The 19,475-nt window shown below is 44.0% G+C and overlaps 1 protein-coding gene across 2 annotated transcripts in view; it reads right to left on the reverse strand.

Moving 5' to 3' along the window:
* Window positions 1-2,408: 2,408 nt before the first annotated feature.
* Window positions 2,409-19,475, reverse strand: part of KIZ (kizuna centrosomal protein) — a 2,038,369-nt gene continuing 2,021,302 nt past the window's right edge. For both annotated transcript variants that reach the window (XM_069608068.1, XM_069608067.1), the window contains one exon: window positions 2,409-2,639. In XM_069608068.1, the coding sequence (XP_069464169.1) occupies window positions 2,536-2,639 (104 nt within the window). In that variant the 3' untranslated portion in view covers window positions 2,409-2,535. The remainder of the gene's footprint in view (window positions 2,640-19,475) is intronic.

The following is a 19,475-nucleotide window of genomic DNA, read 5'->3' on the forward strand; positions in this document are numbered from 1 at the left end:
GAACAGCAGTTGCCCTGGTACCGTCCTTGGCTCCAATATCAAAGCAGCGCCAGAGAGATCAAAACAGCCGGTGAGTTGGGAAGACTGATGCAAGACCAGTCTGTATTGAAATCAAGGTTTCTATTGACAACATTGTATAAAGAGTGCAAGAACGAAGATTGGTCACATGTGTGATGAAAGACGCAAGGAAAGCTAAACTGCTGATGGATGTTAAAAACATGAATGAAGAAAGATATAATACCAATCAAAGGTCTCTGTAAGGTATCCAGCCAAGAAGAGGCATAAACGATAGTAAGAAGATAGAAAGTATGAGAAGTGAAGTGGTCCTGCGATGGTTTGAGTGAAGCCCATCGTACATTTGAAAGTCTTCTATTTTTTATAACACAAGGAAAACTTAGTACGTGGATATTGTGCTCCATGGTCCGACCCCGATCGAAGGAGACCAATTGTGAACATTGTGTTAATGAGAACTTGTGAATCTGAAAATCCTGATAAGAAAGGAACTTTGGATGCTTGTCTGTTACGACAGGCCCTCTGCAGTAATAGACTGTTATTGGGGAAAAAGGTTTTGGCAGAAGGACCTGTTACCTGGGCTTTTAACTGTATCCTCGTGGCAGAGTAGCTAGGGTGTGTAGGAAGCTTAAATGTGTCGCCTTGTCCCCTGCTGAAAACGTGTCCAAGAAAAGCCAACTGCTCAACTATCCTGACATATTATTTCTTGAACACTTATTTTTGCATACATTATTGTCCCACACCATTTGTATTTAGAAGTAAGGACTAGCAAAAGGTTTATTATAGTCTCTTTTATTTTGACAAAGACTCCACTAGGACTGCGTTATTATTATTTTATGTTTGTAGCTTGCTCCCATCCTTAGATTTAGGTTTAGATAGGCGTTCAACCAACGCATTGAAGTTCAATAAACACCCTTGAACTGTGATCACTTGTGTCTGTCTTCACTGTTTAGTACCATGCCTTCCTCACACTCTCAGACAGGTTTTGCCATTTATCTCCCCAAAGATGCACTCTTGCGTTATTGAATCCCTACAAGAGCTGAAACCTGAACACATTAAATTGCTCTCCAAATGAAAGGGTAACAATTGTTGGCACATTATTTATCTGCTACACAAAGGATTTCATGATGGACTCCGGAGGCTTCACACCAATAGGTTTCAGGGATACCACATTATCTAAAACTGAGGGGAGCACAGTGGTGCCCAACCTAAGCTGCACAAGACTTTGCTCTAGTGCTGAACTGCAATATGGGATAAGATCCAGAACGAATGCCCCCATTAGATCTGACAGACTCATCTTTTTTCACAAATGTGTTCCTGGGTTTGAACTTTATTTTTGGAAGAACAACAGTCAATACGACCTCCACAGGAAAGCCTTGTGATCACTCTTCAGTCAGGCAAAATGCCCATTCCTAAGGGGTAGGTTATGATCTTCACAACAGATTTTATTACACTTTTTGAGTAGTAGATTTTCATTAAAATATGTATATTATTTTCCCTCAGAGTTATGATTTGGTTTCTTACAGATACATCACTTGTCACGAACATGTCTGTTTCCTAAGCACCAGAGGACGGAGGGATTTAGGTTTGGGAAGGCTTGTATACGTGTAGCTGTGGTCCTTCTAAAATCTCGATTGTTTTTGAGGAGCCATGGATAAAATAAACGTAAAAGAGAAAAATAAAGTTATTCATCCCTTAAAAGGCTCATGAACAAAGTCACACATTTTCAAAAACCTTGTAGAAAGTAGGAATTGAGCCAATGTTTTCAGATAAACCCAAACCATCATAGGTTCTAGTGATATTGACTAGAATATACAGTCAATTATGTACTGTGATGCAAACCTCTGCCTGATTATGGAGACTGTAGTGGGGTGTCCAAAGGGGGCCAGTTACCTCCACAATATGGAAGATTAAGGGCATAGGGTGGTGTGCAGAGTATCCTCATGTCACCCGCACATAGCCATCTCCATGGGGTAGGAGACAGTCACAGGAACAATTATAGCAATCTTGGCCTTTTTAGAAGCATCAGAAAAGTCCCCAAACCACTCCCTTCCAGCAGCCATGCACTCCCACCCTTTCACACAACCCCTGCCTAGTAACACCGTCCCCTTTTGGGAGTCCGAACAGATCAACAGCAACAGAACATATTTCACAAGAAATGACTGTTCCATGTTGGAGCCAATCTAGTATCCTGACTCTGAACACAATTCTGGAGTCCTAGCCTGGACTCAGTATGGTTAGAATCTTCAATGTGTATTAAGTGTATGAAAAAGGCAGTTTACATAGTGCATATTCTGCCGATTTATGTGCAATGCGTCAATTTCTATATAGGCAGTATCAGAATGAATAGACGTTCACTTTATAAAAAAGAAAATATTCCATCTATAGGAAACATGTATTTTACTACTACCAGTTAAAATATTTTATTATAATCAAAGGAATATAGGAAGCCAATAAACTAAGGGCCACACAAAAATACATCATAAAAACAGCCTCAATTTGTGGCAGCAGTATTGTACAGAGTTAGTCGTAAAAGTCATCAAAATCATCTGCATCTGCATTCTGGTCTTGTGGACGCAGCACATCTTCAATATCGGAGGTGCTGTCATCAGACTCGCCCCAAAAGGCTAGAAAAAGAAAATATCAGTCACTTTAAATTTGTTTGTAGATTTCATTTTGAAGTAGTTAATAAATGCATGCTTAAATAATGTGCTTGATAATTATAATTGAATACATTTAGTAACGTCAGTCAAAGTATATAAAAAATGCAAAGCAATGGAAACACTGTATGTTATACTTCGTTTTCATTTTATCTTATTGTCTCCATAGGTTTACAAAAACTGTGCAGATCAAGCTTTTAAAACAGTTAACATCCATATTGCATATTTCTAAATACTACATTTACTTTAAACATTTATTGGTTTCAATTAAGTTATATAATTGTCAATACACAAAATGTAAAATGATTTATTTCAAAACAGAACGGCTACATAAATTCCTAACAGGTAACTAGGGAAACGCGCTACAACTAAATATGGACTGTTAAATAAACTGTGTTGGGATGGGTACACACACACACACCGCCCCCCAAACCCCCCCCCCCCCCCTCAGTAGGACTCTATCATAGCCCTTTGGTATGGGATTCACAACATGTCCCTCTCTTAGGCCTTAAATATTACAAGGCTCAAAATAGGTCTCTCTCCATGGGCATATTTTAGGGGGGGTACAAGGGTGTTTGTCCCCCCCCCCCAAATGTTTTGCAGCACACCATTTTATCCCACTCATTTGTCACAAGCGCCTTTATTTTAGATGTCATGCCCCACCCCCCCCCCCACTCAAAAGTTTTCAGCAAAGTTACTCCACTGTCTCTCTCCTAGGCCTAGGGATCAGCAGGCCTCTCACCTAGGGCTGAGCCCTTCCTAGCATAGCCTGGAACCTCTTATCTTTCCCAAGATTACAGTTGAAAAGCCCAAAGCTTTGTCTTTCCTGTTTGCTCAAGGAGTGGGGAGAAGCTGGCGGCCTTTAGGTCGGCCTTCTGCTACCAGTGTTTCCATGGATTCCATGGCTTAACAGCTCTTCCCCCTCTCTTTCCAGCCTCTCCAGGCTAGCACTGCCTTCCTCCAGGCAGTGGTGTTAGGATCACTGCCGCGCTCAAATTCACAGAGAGCAAACCCATTTCTATGGGCCTTCCGTGCACCGTGGTGCTCATCAGGGCACCATGGCAACAACTGCTAGCATAACAGCGCACGGAGCGTAGCCACGCGGCATGGTGCCTTCACTCGGTCAGACGTCACTCGGTCGCCACTTGGTGGTTTTGTATTTAAGGCAGCGCACGACAGGAAGACACCGTTCTAGCAACACTCGTTTACGATGGAATCAGGAAGCAGGTTAGTGTTAGGGATTTATGAATTCAGTTCAGTATAGCTATTTCCTGCTTTCTTTTGTGATTTGGACATCTAGGTGTAACTGAGGACAGCAGTTTGTAATCGGGTACTGGCTGGGACTGTGAGACTTTGGGTTTGTTAACTTGTTACCTAATTGCAACTGTATTACTGACCATATGCCTTATGTAACCCTTACTGCAGCTCCTGTTTGCAATTAAAGATCAGGGGGTGTGTCAAGTAGCACTCCCACCTGCGGGGACCCTATTCCATAGTGTATTTATTTCTAACTGCCTTTAATAGGGTACCTCCTGGGTGTTGTATTGAATCTCAAAACTCATGAGAACCATCCTAGAAATGCGATCCTGACAAATTGCTAGAACCTTAGTTCTCCTGAGTCATGGAGGCAATCATACAAGACCTAGCAGTGGCTATGCATAAATTAGAGGGAGAGGTTACTGCATCCCGCCAGGAAAACACAATGCTTTTTCAATCCATGTCTGTCTTGCAAAAGACGGTTGATAATCTGGTTAAAAAACCTGTTCTCTGTAGTAATCCTTGGGGATAGGGACGGGACCAGTCGCTTCTTCCGGGTCGGGAACCACTTCCAGGACAGATAATAGAACCATTCTTACGCCCGCTAACTCCCCCGTCCCAGGAGGGGAAACCGACAGCATTCCTTCCCCTCCCAAGCCTACTAAATTTGGGGGGGACCCGAACGAGTTCAGATCTTTTTTGACTCATTGTCGCATACACTACCTAAACAAACCGCAGTTACATGTATCCGAACAAGTTGAAGTAGCCTTTGTGTTATTTAATTTAGAGAAAACTGCCCTGTCTTGGGCTACCCCATTAATTGACATCAGTAGTCCCTTATTAGTTGACTAGGGCCTCTTTTTGGAAGCTTTCCAGGTCATGTTTGACCGGCATTATACCGCACAATCTATTACACAAGAACTATTAGAAATCAAACAAGGAAACAGTTAATTGTTGACTTATGTAGCTCATTTTCGTGGTCTAGTTTTCCAAATGGAATGGCCCGAAAATGCCCAACTCACAATCTTTCATAAAGGGCTTAGAAATTACCTCAAGAACGTTTTCTGTAAAGTTGTCACCCTCCCGCAGAACCTTAATGATTACATTTTTCTCTTGAGGAATGAGACTGGAGGAAAAAGCTGAAATTATGCTTCTATTGCGGAGACGCAGGACATACTGTCCAGCTATGTCCCCGAAGATCCTTTCGAGCCTTGGGAAACAAGTCCACCTGTCCGTAATAGGGAATCTAGGGTCAGGTGCAAGAATTCAGCATTCCTTGGAAATTAAGCCTACCATGGCCCCTAGTCATAGTCATCATTTCTTTGTATCAGTAGATCTATTTTTTAACACAAGAGATGGGAAAAAGTTGTTGCCTTGATAGACAGTGGCACTACAGGAAATTTTATTGACATCGCTTATGCTCTAATGCCCCTAAAATCCAAACACAGAAACGAAACCATCATCTTAGCGAATGGTTCACCTTTAATTTTAGGCCCTTCCACTTTGCATACTAATACTCTCTTAATGGTGTGTGCTACAGACCATCAGGGATATTTATCATTAGACACTATCGCCGCTCCAATTAATTCTAGGTATTCTATGGTTACGCCATCATAATCCCCTGATCAACTGGAAAAAACAGAAACTTACCTTCCAGGGAGACCAATGTTCACCCTCCTATTGTCAAGTCTTGTCTTGAGCCTCTATATTCCCAGTTGTAATCTAAGTCCTGGACGGAGTTGTCTTGTCCCATTCTCACAATAAGTGTTAGTAATACCTCCTCAACTACCTATTGAATACCATGATTTTGCTGACATTTGTGATCCTAAAGTGGCAGGAAGATTACCCCCCACACAGAGAATATGACTGCAGAATAGAACTCTATCCAGAATCCACAATTCCTTATGGGCGTACATATGCACTCTCAGAGAAGGAAAATCTTGTATTAAAACAATATATCGATGACAACTTGAAGAAATGGTTTCTTTGTCATTCAACATCTCCTGCAGGGGCTCACTTATTCTTTATCCCCAAAAAAGATGAGACAGAACTGTGCCCGTTTATAGACTATAGGCAACTTAACGATATGACCGTCAAGATTCGATATCCCTTGCCCTTGATTCAAGTCCTTTTAGATCAAGCAAAAGATAGCCTCATCTATACCAAACTCAATTTAAAAGGAGCTCACAGCCTGGTTCGCATGGCCCTGGGTTATGAAAGGAAAATGGCGTTCCGAACCAGGTTTGGCCATTTGGAATATATGGTAATGCCCTTCAGGCTTTGTAATGTCCCCTCGGTCTTTCAGCACTTTCTTAATGATGTTTTCAGTGACCTAGATATTTACGCAGTCATCTATCTCAATGACATACTTATATTTTTTCCCTCATATGATCAACACGTAAAACACGTACGAGAAAATACTTCTCAGGTTACGTAAGCATCATTTATATGCAAAAATATCTAAGTGTGAAAACAAAATATTACCGTTTTCTTTTTAAATGTTTTTTTTGTGTTTTTCGATTTTATGCATACATTTTACTTCTGTTCAACATATGTGCATATTTTGCATCAAGAACACTGACTCCAAGCATAACACATACTTAACTTTAAAGGTTTCCTTAACCAGACCCCCTCACCCTCCCTCCTCCCACCCACCGGGTTTGCCAGCTGCCTAACAAATACTTAGATGCTGCCTAACTGCTTTTAATTCTGAAATTCACTTTGCTCAGGGAATTACTCCATGTCACTCACATCCCTTACAGCGAACAGGGTTTGTATCAAGGCTTCCCAACCTGCAATCTCTGATGTACCCTCTGCTCTGTCACTCCCCTTTGCATGCCTTTTCAGTGATTTCCATGCCATGGCAATCCTGCGTTTGACCAGTATACACACCAGATCTTTCAGTTTGGTGACATGTTTCTGACCCTTCGGGTGCGGAAAACGCCCCAGCAAGCAGGCCGCCGGAGAACGTGCATTCAATTCCACCCCCTCCTCTTTTCAATCAGCTCGACGCCTCTAACCAATATGCCCCTGCCACTGGGCATGCCCAAAACATATGTAGCATCCCTGCATTAACTGTATTGCATCTGGGGAACCCCTGCTCTCGTGCTCCCTAAAACTGCGAGATTCGTTTCAGTTCATGTATGCTCTATGTGACACTAATAATTGTATCAACTGTAATCTGGCGTTCCGGGACACTTTCTTGTGATATCCTAAGATCCCCTGCCACTGTGCCTCTGTGAACACCATTCCCTTGTCCTCTTCCCATTTATCCTTTATCGCTAAAGGGGGGACAGTCCCACTTGCCAGTAAGAGGTCATATATGTGCGATATGGTGTATCTGCCCTCTGCAATATCATATAAAACATCTACTATCTCATGTTTCGCCATTAATTTACTATATGCAGGCCACTGACTTGTAATCCCTTGCTTCAGTATGCTGTGCACCATGTATTGGCCTGGGTGGATGCCCGTCTGCTCAGTCAGTTCAATAAAGGGTATGTATACATTGTCGTGTAATAAATCACCTATGGTGGCACCCCACAGCCCTCCCAGTTCCTCCAGACTGCTGTCTTTGTGTGCTCAGGCATGGCACCAACGAGACCAAAGGAATTTGTGTCGAGGTAGGATGGGCAGTCCCACCAATGCTATGGCTCTGTCCCACACTTTCACTCCCAAAGCCACTTAGTGTGACCATCTTTCCCTTCTAGGCTTGCCCAGCCACATTTTCTCTTTCAAATAATGATTCCGCACATTAGACTGCAGAATCCTCGTGTCTGGGTTAGCCAGTCAACAACAAATTGCAGCTGCCCTGCTATGCGAAACTAAAACATTTTGTCCAAAACTTACAAACTTAGCATACTCACCCAGAAAGCAGGCTCATTTAACAACTGGATCGCTAATGCAGCCTCTAAAACAAAAGAACTGTTTACCATTATCAAAGAACTCGAATTCCTCAGCCCGTTACCATTAACAAAGCTTGGTGCAACACTATCCAGGATGCTTTATCCTCCAAAGTGAACACACTCCAAAAGAAAATAGCTGCTCAAATAAATCTCCTCAAACCCACCACCACCCCATCCCAACCGCCTGATGCTAATCCTAAACCCAATGTACCGGAATTCCAATTTAAGCAAGTCACCAAGGAACAAGTTCTTAAAACTATAGCCTCCGTCAAGCCATAAAATTGCAAAGGCGACAACTTCCTTGCTAAAGTAGTCAAAGATTGGGCTGTAACATTAGCCCCCATTATCACTAACTTCATTAATGAATCCTTCAAATCCAGCACAATATCAGCATCCATTAAATCAGCATGGGTCACAACCCCGCTCAAATAACCCACACTGGACCCTACCAATTACAGGCCCCTAACCTCAAAATCATCGATAAAATAGCCTACTCCCAAGTACAAACTCATCTAGAACTGCACCAACTATTAGGGGACAGACAATCTGGATTCTGGCCCAGTTACAGCACCGAGACTGCCCTCCTTGATTTAAAAAACCAGATGGACTCTATCAGGAACTCTGGCAAATTGGGCATACTATTATTGTTGGATCTCTCCGCTGCATTTGATCTAGTCGATCACAACAAATTATGTAACACCCTCTCCACTAACGTCGACTTCTCAAAGTAAGCCACAAGCTGGACAAAATCCTTCCTCTCAGACCGTACCTCAAGAGTTGCCCTAGGAGAAGAAGCAGCCGATACCATCCCAGTACCTTTGGGAGTACCACAAGGATCCTGCCTCTCCCCAACGCTATACAACGCATACACCAAGCTACTCTTCGCAGCGCTAGACGCCATGGGAGTCATATACCAATTTAGCTGATGATACGCAAATACTTATCCCCATCTCAGGCAATCTAGAACAAGACACTGCCTGCATCAACAAAATATATTCCCTCATCCAAAACTGGATGGCGAATAATAGCCTCTGCCTTAACGGGGAAAAACGGAGATCCTCGTAATCGGCTCCCCAGCCAAACTCAGTAAACTACCATCTGACTACACCTCCATCCTGATAGATGCCCCGCCCCCATCACCATCTCACACAAAGTGAAAACGTCAGGAGTCCACCTAGAATCTAACCTCACTATCAAAAATCATATTAATGCACTTGCCTCCTCCAGTGCATATACAGCCAAGCTCATTACCTTAAGCAAACCCTTCCTCTCCACCCAAAACTGCCTAACGCTCGCTAGAGCCCCAATCCTTAGAAAACTAGACTATTGCAATATTTTACTGCTAGGCACCTCAAATAAAAATTTAACCAAATTACAACTTTTGCAAAACAAAGCCCTTCTAGCTGCCCTAGGTATCAACAGAAGAGAACACATCTCCCAACAAAGAAGAGATGCCCACTGGCTACCTATAAAAGCAATAATCCTTCACAAAGCACTCACCACTATGCATAAATGCATTTCTAACAGGGCACCAACCTACCTTAACCAAACCATATCCCGTAAAGCCACTGGGAGAACTCTCAGGTCCATCAACAACAAACACCTCCACATCCCACGCTTCACCACCACCAGAGCAGGCAATTCCAGCTTCCCAAAAGCAGCACCGCGCATTTGGAATACACTACCCACCCACCTCACCAACGAGACCTCCTTCCACAAGTTCAAGAAGCAACTAAAAACTTGGCTATTCAATAAATACTAACCAACCAAGCAAACCTCAATGCAACACTCACGCTATTGTAACAAGACCATGCCAATCGTGATATATGATGTAAATAACCATGTCATTGCAACTTGTTTTTTCAAGCTGATAATACCGAAAATGTATGTTCAAGAAGTATGTACGCCGTTATACCTAAGGGTTTGGGAGTGTAATCAAATGCAATAAATAAAAAATAAATATGTAATATTGTTCAAAGCACTTGACCCTAATGCTGCCCTGGATGTATGGCCGGTATAACGTCAGTGCTATCCTGTTCCTACCGTACATCCGTAGGAATCCTCTACAGATACTCTCCATGGCTTTGAAAAAGTATCTTGGTATATGATATGGTACATTTACAAAATAATGCAGCAGTCTCGGTAGTACCAACATTTTCAATAAAGCCGCTCTACCCATCACTGACAGGGGTAATTTAGCCCAGAATTTCATCGAGCATCCGGGGCTTGTGGTTTATTGTGTGCATATTCATCCCCCGGGTTATGGTACACATTCATTCCCAGGTATCTGAAAGTACTCACTTTCCACTTCAGTGCCAATACCGGCAGTTCATCCTCTGCCCTCCCCAAAGTCCCACTATTGGAAACGTCGCTGATTTATCTTTGTTAATTGTAATCCCTCACCATGCAGCTAACAGTTTCATTGCTTCCAGTAACAATTCTAGATTGTCCTCAGGGTTCTGGATATATAAAAGTGTGTCATCTGCACACATTGATATTAAATGCCTGTCCCCATCTATTTCGATCCCGGCCTCTTTATACTCTGTCCTGAGGTACTGAGCAATCGGTTTCATGGCAATAATATACAATAATGGTGATAACGGGCAACCCTGTCGCGTGCCTTTACCTAGCTCCCATGCTTCTGAAATGTGTCTCCCTGTCTTGACCCTTGCTATTGGTTTTGTGTACAACACTCGGACCCATTTAATAAAGGCCTGGCCAAATCCAAACCTTTTCAGTGTTGCATTGAGCCAGTCCCACATAACTGAATCGAACGCCTTAACGGTGTTCGATGTAGCTATGACACATGGCACCTCCCAGGACGACCTGTCCAATATATGGTGTAGCCTCCTCAAATTCCAGGCCAAACTACGGCCTGGAACATAGCCCGTTTGGTCTGGATGTACTAGTTTAACTATCACTTCCTTCAACTTAGCTGCTAGTATGGATGTTAGTATCTTGCTATCCTGGTTCAGCAATGAGAGCGGCCTGTACGAGCTACATTCGAACTGATTTTTATGAGGTTTACAGAGAGGTATAATTATCGATTCCCTCAAGCTAAGTGGAAGGCTCTCTACCTCGTAGGCATAATTAAACATGGGCAACAAGGGGGGGGGGGGCAAATCTTGCATATATCCCTTATAAAATTTGCTGGGTAGCTCATTCAAACCTTGTGTCTTGCCTGTCGGCAAATCCTTAATCGTAGCCTGTATTTCTTCTAAGGTGATGGGTGCCTTTAAACTGTCCCTTTCCTCCTGGCTCAACACTGGGAGTTCTATCTCCCCTAGTACGTCCTCCAATAGGGAGACTAATGCCCGTGGTCCCCTTTGATAAAGATGCTTATAAAGTTCACAGAATACTTCATTAATCCCATTCTGGTTGTATTGGAATATGGAAAAGAACTGCATCCTCTACCATTAAGGAACTCCAGAGATTCTTAGGCTTTTCTAATTTTTACCGTAGGTTCATTCCAAATTATTCTGAAACGTCTACTAAAGAAAGATATTTTGTTTTCTTGGAACGATGATCCTGGTCAAGACTTTGATGCTCTAAATAATATGTTGATGACAGTTGCCATCCTACGGTTACCTGATCCTAGCTTACCCTATTATTTAGAAACCGATGCATCTAATTATGCATTAGGAGCAATTCTAATACAGAAAGACCCTGAGACAAAATATTCACATCCTCTGGCTTACTACTCCCGGACTCTGAACCCGGCGGAGAGGATTTATACAATATTCGAGAAGAACAAGTTGCTTACCAACTGGTAACATTCTTTCGACTGGATGTTCCTCCAACGTATTCCTCTTCTTAGATGTATTCCATCTAGCTTTAGCTGCTTCAGAAATGTTTTCTCGCCAGAGGGCGCCATGCGTCAGTGTCGTTGAGTCCAAGTCCCTCGAAGGCCTCCGTCGAGGGTGACGTCATCGGGTATACAAGTAGCACGTGCGGCGCCCGTTGGCCTCAGTTCTGTTTTTCCCCTCTTGCTCTGTTGTATAGATAGTGTAGGTAGCCAGGTGTCAGCCTTGCGAGAGTTGAAGTGGCAATAACCCGGAAAATGTACAGTGGGGTAGGATGGGAGGGCGATGAGGAATACGTTGGAGGAACATCCAGTCGAAAGAACGTTACCAGTTGGTAAGTAACTTGTTCTTCGAATGGATTGTGTCCTCCAACGTATTCCTCATCTTAGATAGACTCCCAAAGCAGTGTAGAAAGCTCTCTGGAGGAGGGAGTAGATTTTTAATATTATATAGCCGAATATAGCACTGCTTTACCAAAAGCAAGCTCTTTAGACTGGGAAGCATCCAGACTATAGAATTTAGAAAAAGTGTTCAGCAATGACCAAGTTGCTGCCTCACAAATAGATTTTATGGGAACACCTCTTTGAAGGTCTGTTGAAGAGGCTATGCCTCTGGTAGAATTGGCCCTTAAGCCTTCTGGTGGATCTTTTCCCGCCAATCTGTAGAATTCTGAAATGCAAAGCACAATCCAACGTGATATGGTTTGTTTTGACACAGACTGACCAAATTTCCTTCCGGTGTAGCCAATGAAAAGTTGATTATCCACTCTAAGCTTGGAAAGCCTATAAATGAAAAAGCTTAGAGCTCTTCTCGGGTACAGCCTGTGCAAACTTTCCTCCTCCTTACTGGGATGAGGTGGAGGATAGAACACGGGCAGAATACTTTTCTGATTTAAATGGAAATCAGACACATCTTTAGGTAAAAATGAGGGTTTAACCCTCAATACCACTCTGTCCATGTGGAACACAGTATAGGGTGGTCCAGAAGACAGTGCCTGCAATTCGCTCACTCTTCTTGCAGATGTTAAAGCAACCAGGAAAGCGGTTTTCAATGTTAGTCATCTTAATGGACAAGTGTGCGAGGGTTCAAAAGGGGCACACATTAAAGACTTTAGAACCAGACTAAGGTCCCAAACTGGGACTTGGAAAGAAGAATGAGGGAACGCATTGGTGAGTCCCTTTAAGAATTGTATTATGAAAGGAATTTTAAAGTAGGAACATTCTTCCGAAGAGCACTTGAAAATGGAAAGCACTGCAAGATAACCTTTAATAGTCCCAAAATTGAGGCCCCTATGTGCCAGGGACAAGAGGAAGGACAGCACTTCAGGGATAGAACATAGAAAAGGATCAACATTCTTTTCCCTGCACCAGTTGTAAAAATTCTTCCAACCGCAATGGTACAGAGATTTTGTTGCTGGCTTTCTTGCCGAAAGCAACACCTCCATGATGTCATCTGGAAGGTCCCAATCCTTGTATCTCAGCCTTTCAGATACCAAGCATGAAGGTTGAGAGTCTTGACCTAAGGATGGAGAACCTGGCCCTCCATTTGTGAGAGAAGGTCCTCTCTCTGAGGAAGACGTAACGGAGGACAGATGGACATGTCTAGAAGGTCCGGTTACCACGTTCGCCTGGTCCAATCCGGGGCAATTAGGATCATGCAATTTCCGAACTGTCGCAATCTCCTGATGACTTGAGGAATGACGGGAATCGGAGGGAACGCGTATAGCAGTGGGAGGTTCCACTCCACCACAAACGCGTCCTCTAGGGCTCCTCTTGGCGGAAATTCCCTTGAGCAATACTTTTCGCACTTCCGGTTGATTCTGGTCGCAAACAAGTCTACTTGAGGTGTTCCCCAAATGGTAAAGATCTCCTAAAGGACTTCCTGAGCCAGTTCCCACTCGTGGGACATCGTACTCTGCCTGCTCAGAGCGTCCGCCGCCATTGCAATGCACTCCCACAGAGTATACGAAAAAACTTCCAAGGCACATGTGGAGTTGACCAATTTTAACGCCATACTCCCAGCTGAAAATACCTTGCACGCCCAACCATCCACACGCTTGTCATCCCTATCCGGAGGGATGGAAGGGTACGCCTCTTATTTGAAGATGTGGCTGCCTGGACTACCAGACTCTCAGGAGTAGGGTGTTTGGACAGATAGCCGGGGTAGCTACTGGAAGGGCAGTATTTTGAAGTGAGGAACTTAGTCACTGGAGGAGTAGAGTCCGGGGTCTCCCAATTTTTGGCCACCCTATTTTGCAAGGCTACATGGAAGGGTAAAATAGGATCTTCGGTGGGATCATGATCGAATATATATCAGTCAGATCATCCTGGAAGAACTGAGTTGGTGGTCTAGTCCATCCTAAATATTCGACCACCTTAGTCATTAGCTGCCTGCATGAGGGACCGGCATGTTCACCTGGTTCTGGCCTGCCAAAATCTGTTTCAGGTGAAGTGTCAATTTCACTTGCATTATGCAAGGTTTCCTCCAGATCTCTCATTCTGCTTTCCTCAGAAATCAGGCATTCTGGGACATTTGGGGTGCCATATTCCAGGCCAAAAGGGACATCCTCATCCTCAGACCTCTCTTGTTCTTCAAAAATGGAAGTTAAGGATTTGAAATATTCTTTCCTTGGAAGAGGTTTGAAATTTTTTTCTGGGAGAGATGTAGCAGTAGTCACTGAAGGCTTTACAGCCTTTGCAGCTTTTTCTTTTGCTGCTATTTTGACGGCTTCTGGCTGAATTGGAACCTTTGAAACATTTGGCTCCGAGGGCTTCGGGTTCGACGCCGATGAAATAGTGGTCGTTGACGGAGATGGCTTTGAGGGCGTCGAGGCGCTCTTCGAGGGCTTGCCCTTCGAGGTGTGTCAGGTTCCAGACTGCGTCGGTGACCTCGAACGGTCGACTCAAGTGATCTTTTTCTCTCTGGGTCCTGGAGGGATCCTGATCTTTTCTCCTTTGATCACCCGGGTTCGAGGGCGCGCAAGTGTCGGAAAGGTAACGCTCCCGGCTGGCTTCCGAGGAAGGCACGGACCGAGGCTTAGCCTTTTCAAACACCTCCATCATTTTAATTCTAAATGCTTCCAATTCTTCAAAGGAAGAATGTTTTGTGGGGCATTTCATTCTTTTGGGGGATTCGTCCGAGGACGAGGTGGAAGGGGACTGGTGCAACTTTTTCTGGACTTTTTTTCATCAAAGACGAAGAGTGGTGTGAACCACTTCGGGACCTAGACCGATGCTTTCGCCTTTCGCGTTGAGGAGGTTTCTTCTCACGGACCTCGACTCGACGCTAGAGGATTTTCAGTCAGGTTTTCGACCTACCTGCAGTTTTCCCTTCCTCTCTCGCAAGGCCTTCCCCGTCATTGCCCGACACTTCGTACAGGCCTCCATGTCGTGGCCTTCAGCGAGGCACCACAGACATTGTCGGTGCGGATCAGTGATGGACATTTTCGAACTGCAGGATTTACCCTTTTTGAACCCCAAACGCAGGGTAGTCGGAGGTTGATGACGAGGACATACTCGAAATATTTCGCTTCACAATAACTGCGTCACAGAACTACTCGAGGCGCGCTGAGTCTCCAAAGCAACACGTACTGTGAAAAAACAGAACTGAGGCCAACAGGCGCCACGTGTGCTACTTGTATACCCGAGGACGTCACGCTCGACGGAGGATTTCGAGGCACTTCGACTCGATGACATTGATGCACGGCGCCCTCTGCCGAGAAAAAATTTCCGAAGCAGCTAACGCTGGATGGATTACGTCTAAGATGGGGAATACGTTGGAGGACACAATCCATTTGAAAGAGCTCTTGCCGATCAAAGATGTGTTCCTTAACTGGGGGCATTTATTAGAAGGGGCCAGTCACACAATCATAGTTTATACAGACCATCGCAACCTAGGCTTTTTTAAAACAGCCCAAGCCATGAATCAACGACAGAATTGTTAGATTATTTTTTTTTCTCGGTTAGATTTCTTAGTTACGTTTAAACCTGGTAGCCAAAATACCAAAGCTGATGCCCTATCTCGAGCTTATCGAGGAGCAGAAGATGACATAAAGGGGATTCCTTTCATACCTCCAGAGAAAATCACATCTGTAATTCCTTCTCCATTATCACCTTATGAAGAGAAACTAAAAGAAACATATACATCAATCTTTCCTAAAAGATAACACAGCACACTCTGAAGAACAAGGCTTAATGTTTCATGAACAGAGATTATGGCTACCCACACGAGAAAGCCTACACACTATGCTAGCCAACACACCATGCTTCACTGGTGCCAGGAGTGGGGCATTTTGTTATCTGGAAAAGCTTGGAAAAGGTGCAGCGGTACGCGTGGTGGAAAACCCTTAACAGTGATACTATCAACTATATTCACGGATGTGAAGTCTGTGCTCAGTCTAAAACACCCAGGGGAAAATCATATGGATTGTTGCAAACCTTACCCCTCCCTGAATGACCATGACATACATGCTCTATGGACTTCATTACGGACCTCCCCTGTGAAGGACGCTATACTGTGATACTTACCATAAAAGATTCCTATACAAAAATGGCTCACTTTGTAGCCCTCAAAGAAGTCCTTTCTGTGCCAAAACTAGCACAATGTTTCATACAGAACATGTTCATCTTTACGGCATACCAAAGGCCATCATTACTGACAGAGGGTCTCAGTTTGTCTCTGCCTTCTGGAAGGCATTGAGTAGGGAAATGGGGGTACAATTGAACTATTCATCCGCATATCATCCTGGAAGTGATGGTTAAAGTGAAAGGGCCAACCAGACAATTGGTCAATATCTCTGATGTTACCTTACGGAATGTAAACAAGGCTGGACCTATCTCTTACCACTGGCTGAATTAGCTTATAATGATTCCTACCACACCTCCATCAAGGACATGCCTTTTCATCTCTTCAACAGTATACATCCCAGTTCCCTTCCTCTCAACCCCTCTATAAAGACCCCAGCAACTGCGGCCAATGACTTCATGAAACAGATTAAGGACATCTGTGGGTTTGGCAGGATGATGTCATGGCCCTGAGAATCCTTTGTTCTTTCCATGCCAGGTGGGTTTGGCAGGATGATGGCATGGCCCTGGGACTCCTTTGTTCTTTCCATGCCAGGTTTCCTGATAAGCCTGGTCGTACCCCAGGGAACGTCCCTGGTAGATTGCGTGGGAAGGGTCCTGGAAGGGGGGGAATGATGTTAGGATGTGAGCGCTGTCACACTCGAATCCACACAGAGCAGACCCATTTCTATGGGCTTCAGCACGGCTTGGCGCTTATCAGCGTCTAAAGGGCACCATGGTAACTGCCAGCTTAACAGCGTGTAGAGCGTGGCCATGCGGTAGGTGCCTTACTCTAAACCGTGAGGCCACGCTCCACTCGTCACTTGGTCGCCACTCAGTGGATTCGCATTTAAGGCTGCGCACGACAGAAAGACACTGTTCTAGCAACTGTCGTTTACGATGGAACCAGGAAGCAGGTTAGTGTTATGGATTAAGGTATTTAGTTCAGTATAGCTATTCCCTGCTTTCTTTTGTGATTTGGACGTCTAGGTGTAACGGAGGACAGCAGTTTGTAATCAGGTACTGGCTGGGACTGTTAGACTTTCGGTTTGTTAACTTGTTACCTAATTACAACTGTATTACTGACCATATTTCTTTTGTAAACCTTACTGAAGCTCCTGTCCACAATTAAAGATTGGGGCATGTGTCAAGTAGCATTCTCACCTAGGGGGACCCTATCCCATAGTGAATTTATTTCTAACCACCCGAGTGTGTGTTGTATTGCTTCTCAAGACCCCTGAGAACCATTTGAGAACTACGATCCTGACAAGTGGTCCTTCTACAGGTCCTCCCGCCAGCATACTCCCTTTGGACCAAGAGAGCGTCAACAGTCACAGCTACTTCCTCATGCAGACTGAAGTTTTCCAACCCTTTTATACCCATGAGACTCTGCTGCAATGAACTCAGATTGTTCGCTCTTAGGCTTCTGGGTCTCCCTCTCTGGGATTGGTTACAATTAGTGATGACCTCATTTCCTCTTAACATCGCTTTACTGTTTGGCTCTTGTTATTGTCCAAAGTATCGATGTTCCTCCTTCAAGCTTGCAACAGAGAGGTTTCTAGGGTGGCTGTGGAGTGCAAAGCCAATTTTGAAATCTCTTGCTGTTTCTCAATGGCTCTGCTGAGTTCCACAATACTTTACATGTACCAGCTTGCTGAGGTTCACAGTATCTCTGGTGGTGAATTCTGGGAAATTGAGTTTCTAGGTACAAGACTACCCAGGGCTGTTCTTGAGGTCAAGTTATTGCACAAGCTCCTGGGTTAGCAAGCAGGTGGGATCATCCTCATCCACCCTCTGCTTGACATATCGGAAAATAGCCGCAAACATGCCATCCCCTGTAGCTTGCTCCCCTCATACCAGCTTATCAAATAGTATATTCAAAAACGTTTCCAAAATTACCCCACAATCTTTTTGTTCAACAGCCTATTAATTGCTTCCCACATTTTAATGATGGACAGTGTGCTTTACAATGGAAGCATTCATCTTAGTTGCCACTGCTTTGACAGAAATCAACACACTAAAGGTAATGAATCTTGACAAATAATATTCTCTCTCAACATTTAATTCCTCACATTCAATCCTAGAGACCAGCTGTTACAAAGAAGTGACATTTTCCTCCACAGCAAGGAATCATCTATGCAGGGGATACATTTCAAGTTGCAAACTACTAGCCAGGCATAAAAGACACGTGTCCCTAGCATGAATTGCAGTTCTCTACATGCACACAGCGCAACACTTGTTATTTCCATGCCAGTACTGCATATTCTGTGCCTTCAATATTTCATTATTTTATAGTTGTTTTAAATTGCTGCAAACTGATTTTAATCTGCGTCTTGGATTGTTTTACTTATAAAGCAACCTTTGCCTCCTCAACTTGTTATAGACCCCCCGCACTCATATTTTAACATAACACTGCGCTTGTATGCTGCATTAGCCCCTCAATACATGTTCCATCTGCCCCAGTGCCCTGGCACTTCACATGTGTCACCTCCCTCTGTGACGAGGAGGAATAATTTGCCCGCGTCAGAGAGGGGGAGACTTCATGCTGGTACTGCATATTCTGTGCCTTCAGTATTTCATTATTTTATAATTATTTTAAATTGTTGCTAACTGATTTTAATCTGGGTCTTGCATTGTTTTACTTATAAAGCACCCGTTGCATCCTCATCTTGTTATAGTTCCCGCCCCACGCTCATATTAGAATAGTCGCTTCTGTTAGGGAGAATTCTCAGAAATGTGCCAATTCCCAACTTTGCTGGATTTTGAGGACTTGATTTGTTTGAACCTGGAGAGAATTAGTCCCTTTTTCCCACTCTCTCATGTATTTTAATGTGATTTCTGAGCTGCGTGTTTCTTTTGGTTATGGAGCATGACAAACTCCATAGGCATCATCTTTTACGTTGTGTCACACAGCACCTCCAGTGAAGTTGCACAGGGAAGTCTTTCAGATTTCCCAAAGGTTTAAATACCTTCTCTGGGATAAACTACTGTTTCCCAGTGCAGTAAAGTGAAACTGACTTGACTTACAATTGTAACTTTCTAGACTCAGCACACACTGGGCCTCATTACAAGGCAGCCGGTCCAGAAACAACGGTGGCGGTAAATCCGCCGCCACCGTTGTTTCCGGACTGGCTGATTCCGATCCTGCAGGCGGGGGGTGCCACTCCCGCCAGGTCTGACCTGGTGCAAGTAACACCACCCGCCTGCAGGCGGACATGGAAACACCGGCTATGTCATAGACGGAACAAGTGTTTCCATGGTCCCCATCCCCATGGA

The sequence above is a fragment of the Ambystoma mexicanum genome, chromosome 4q (assembly GCF_040938575.1).
Source record: "Ambystoma mexicanum isolate Mex_15411 chromosome 4q, UKY_AmexF1_1, whole genome shotgun sequence".
NCBI lineage: Eukaryota > Metazoa > Chordata > Amphibia > Caudata > Ambystomatidae > Ambystoma > Ambystoma mexicanum.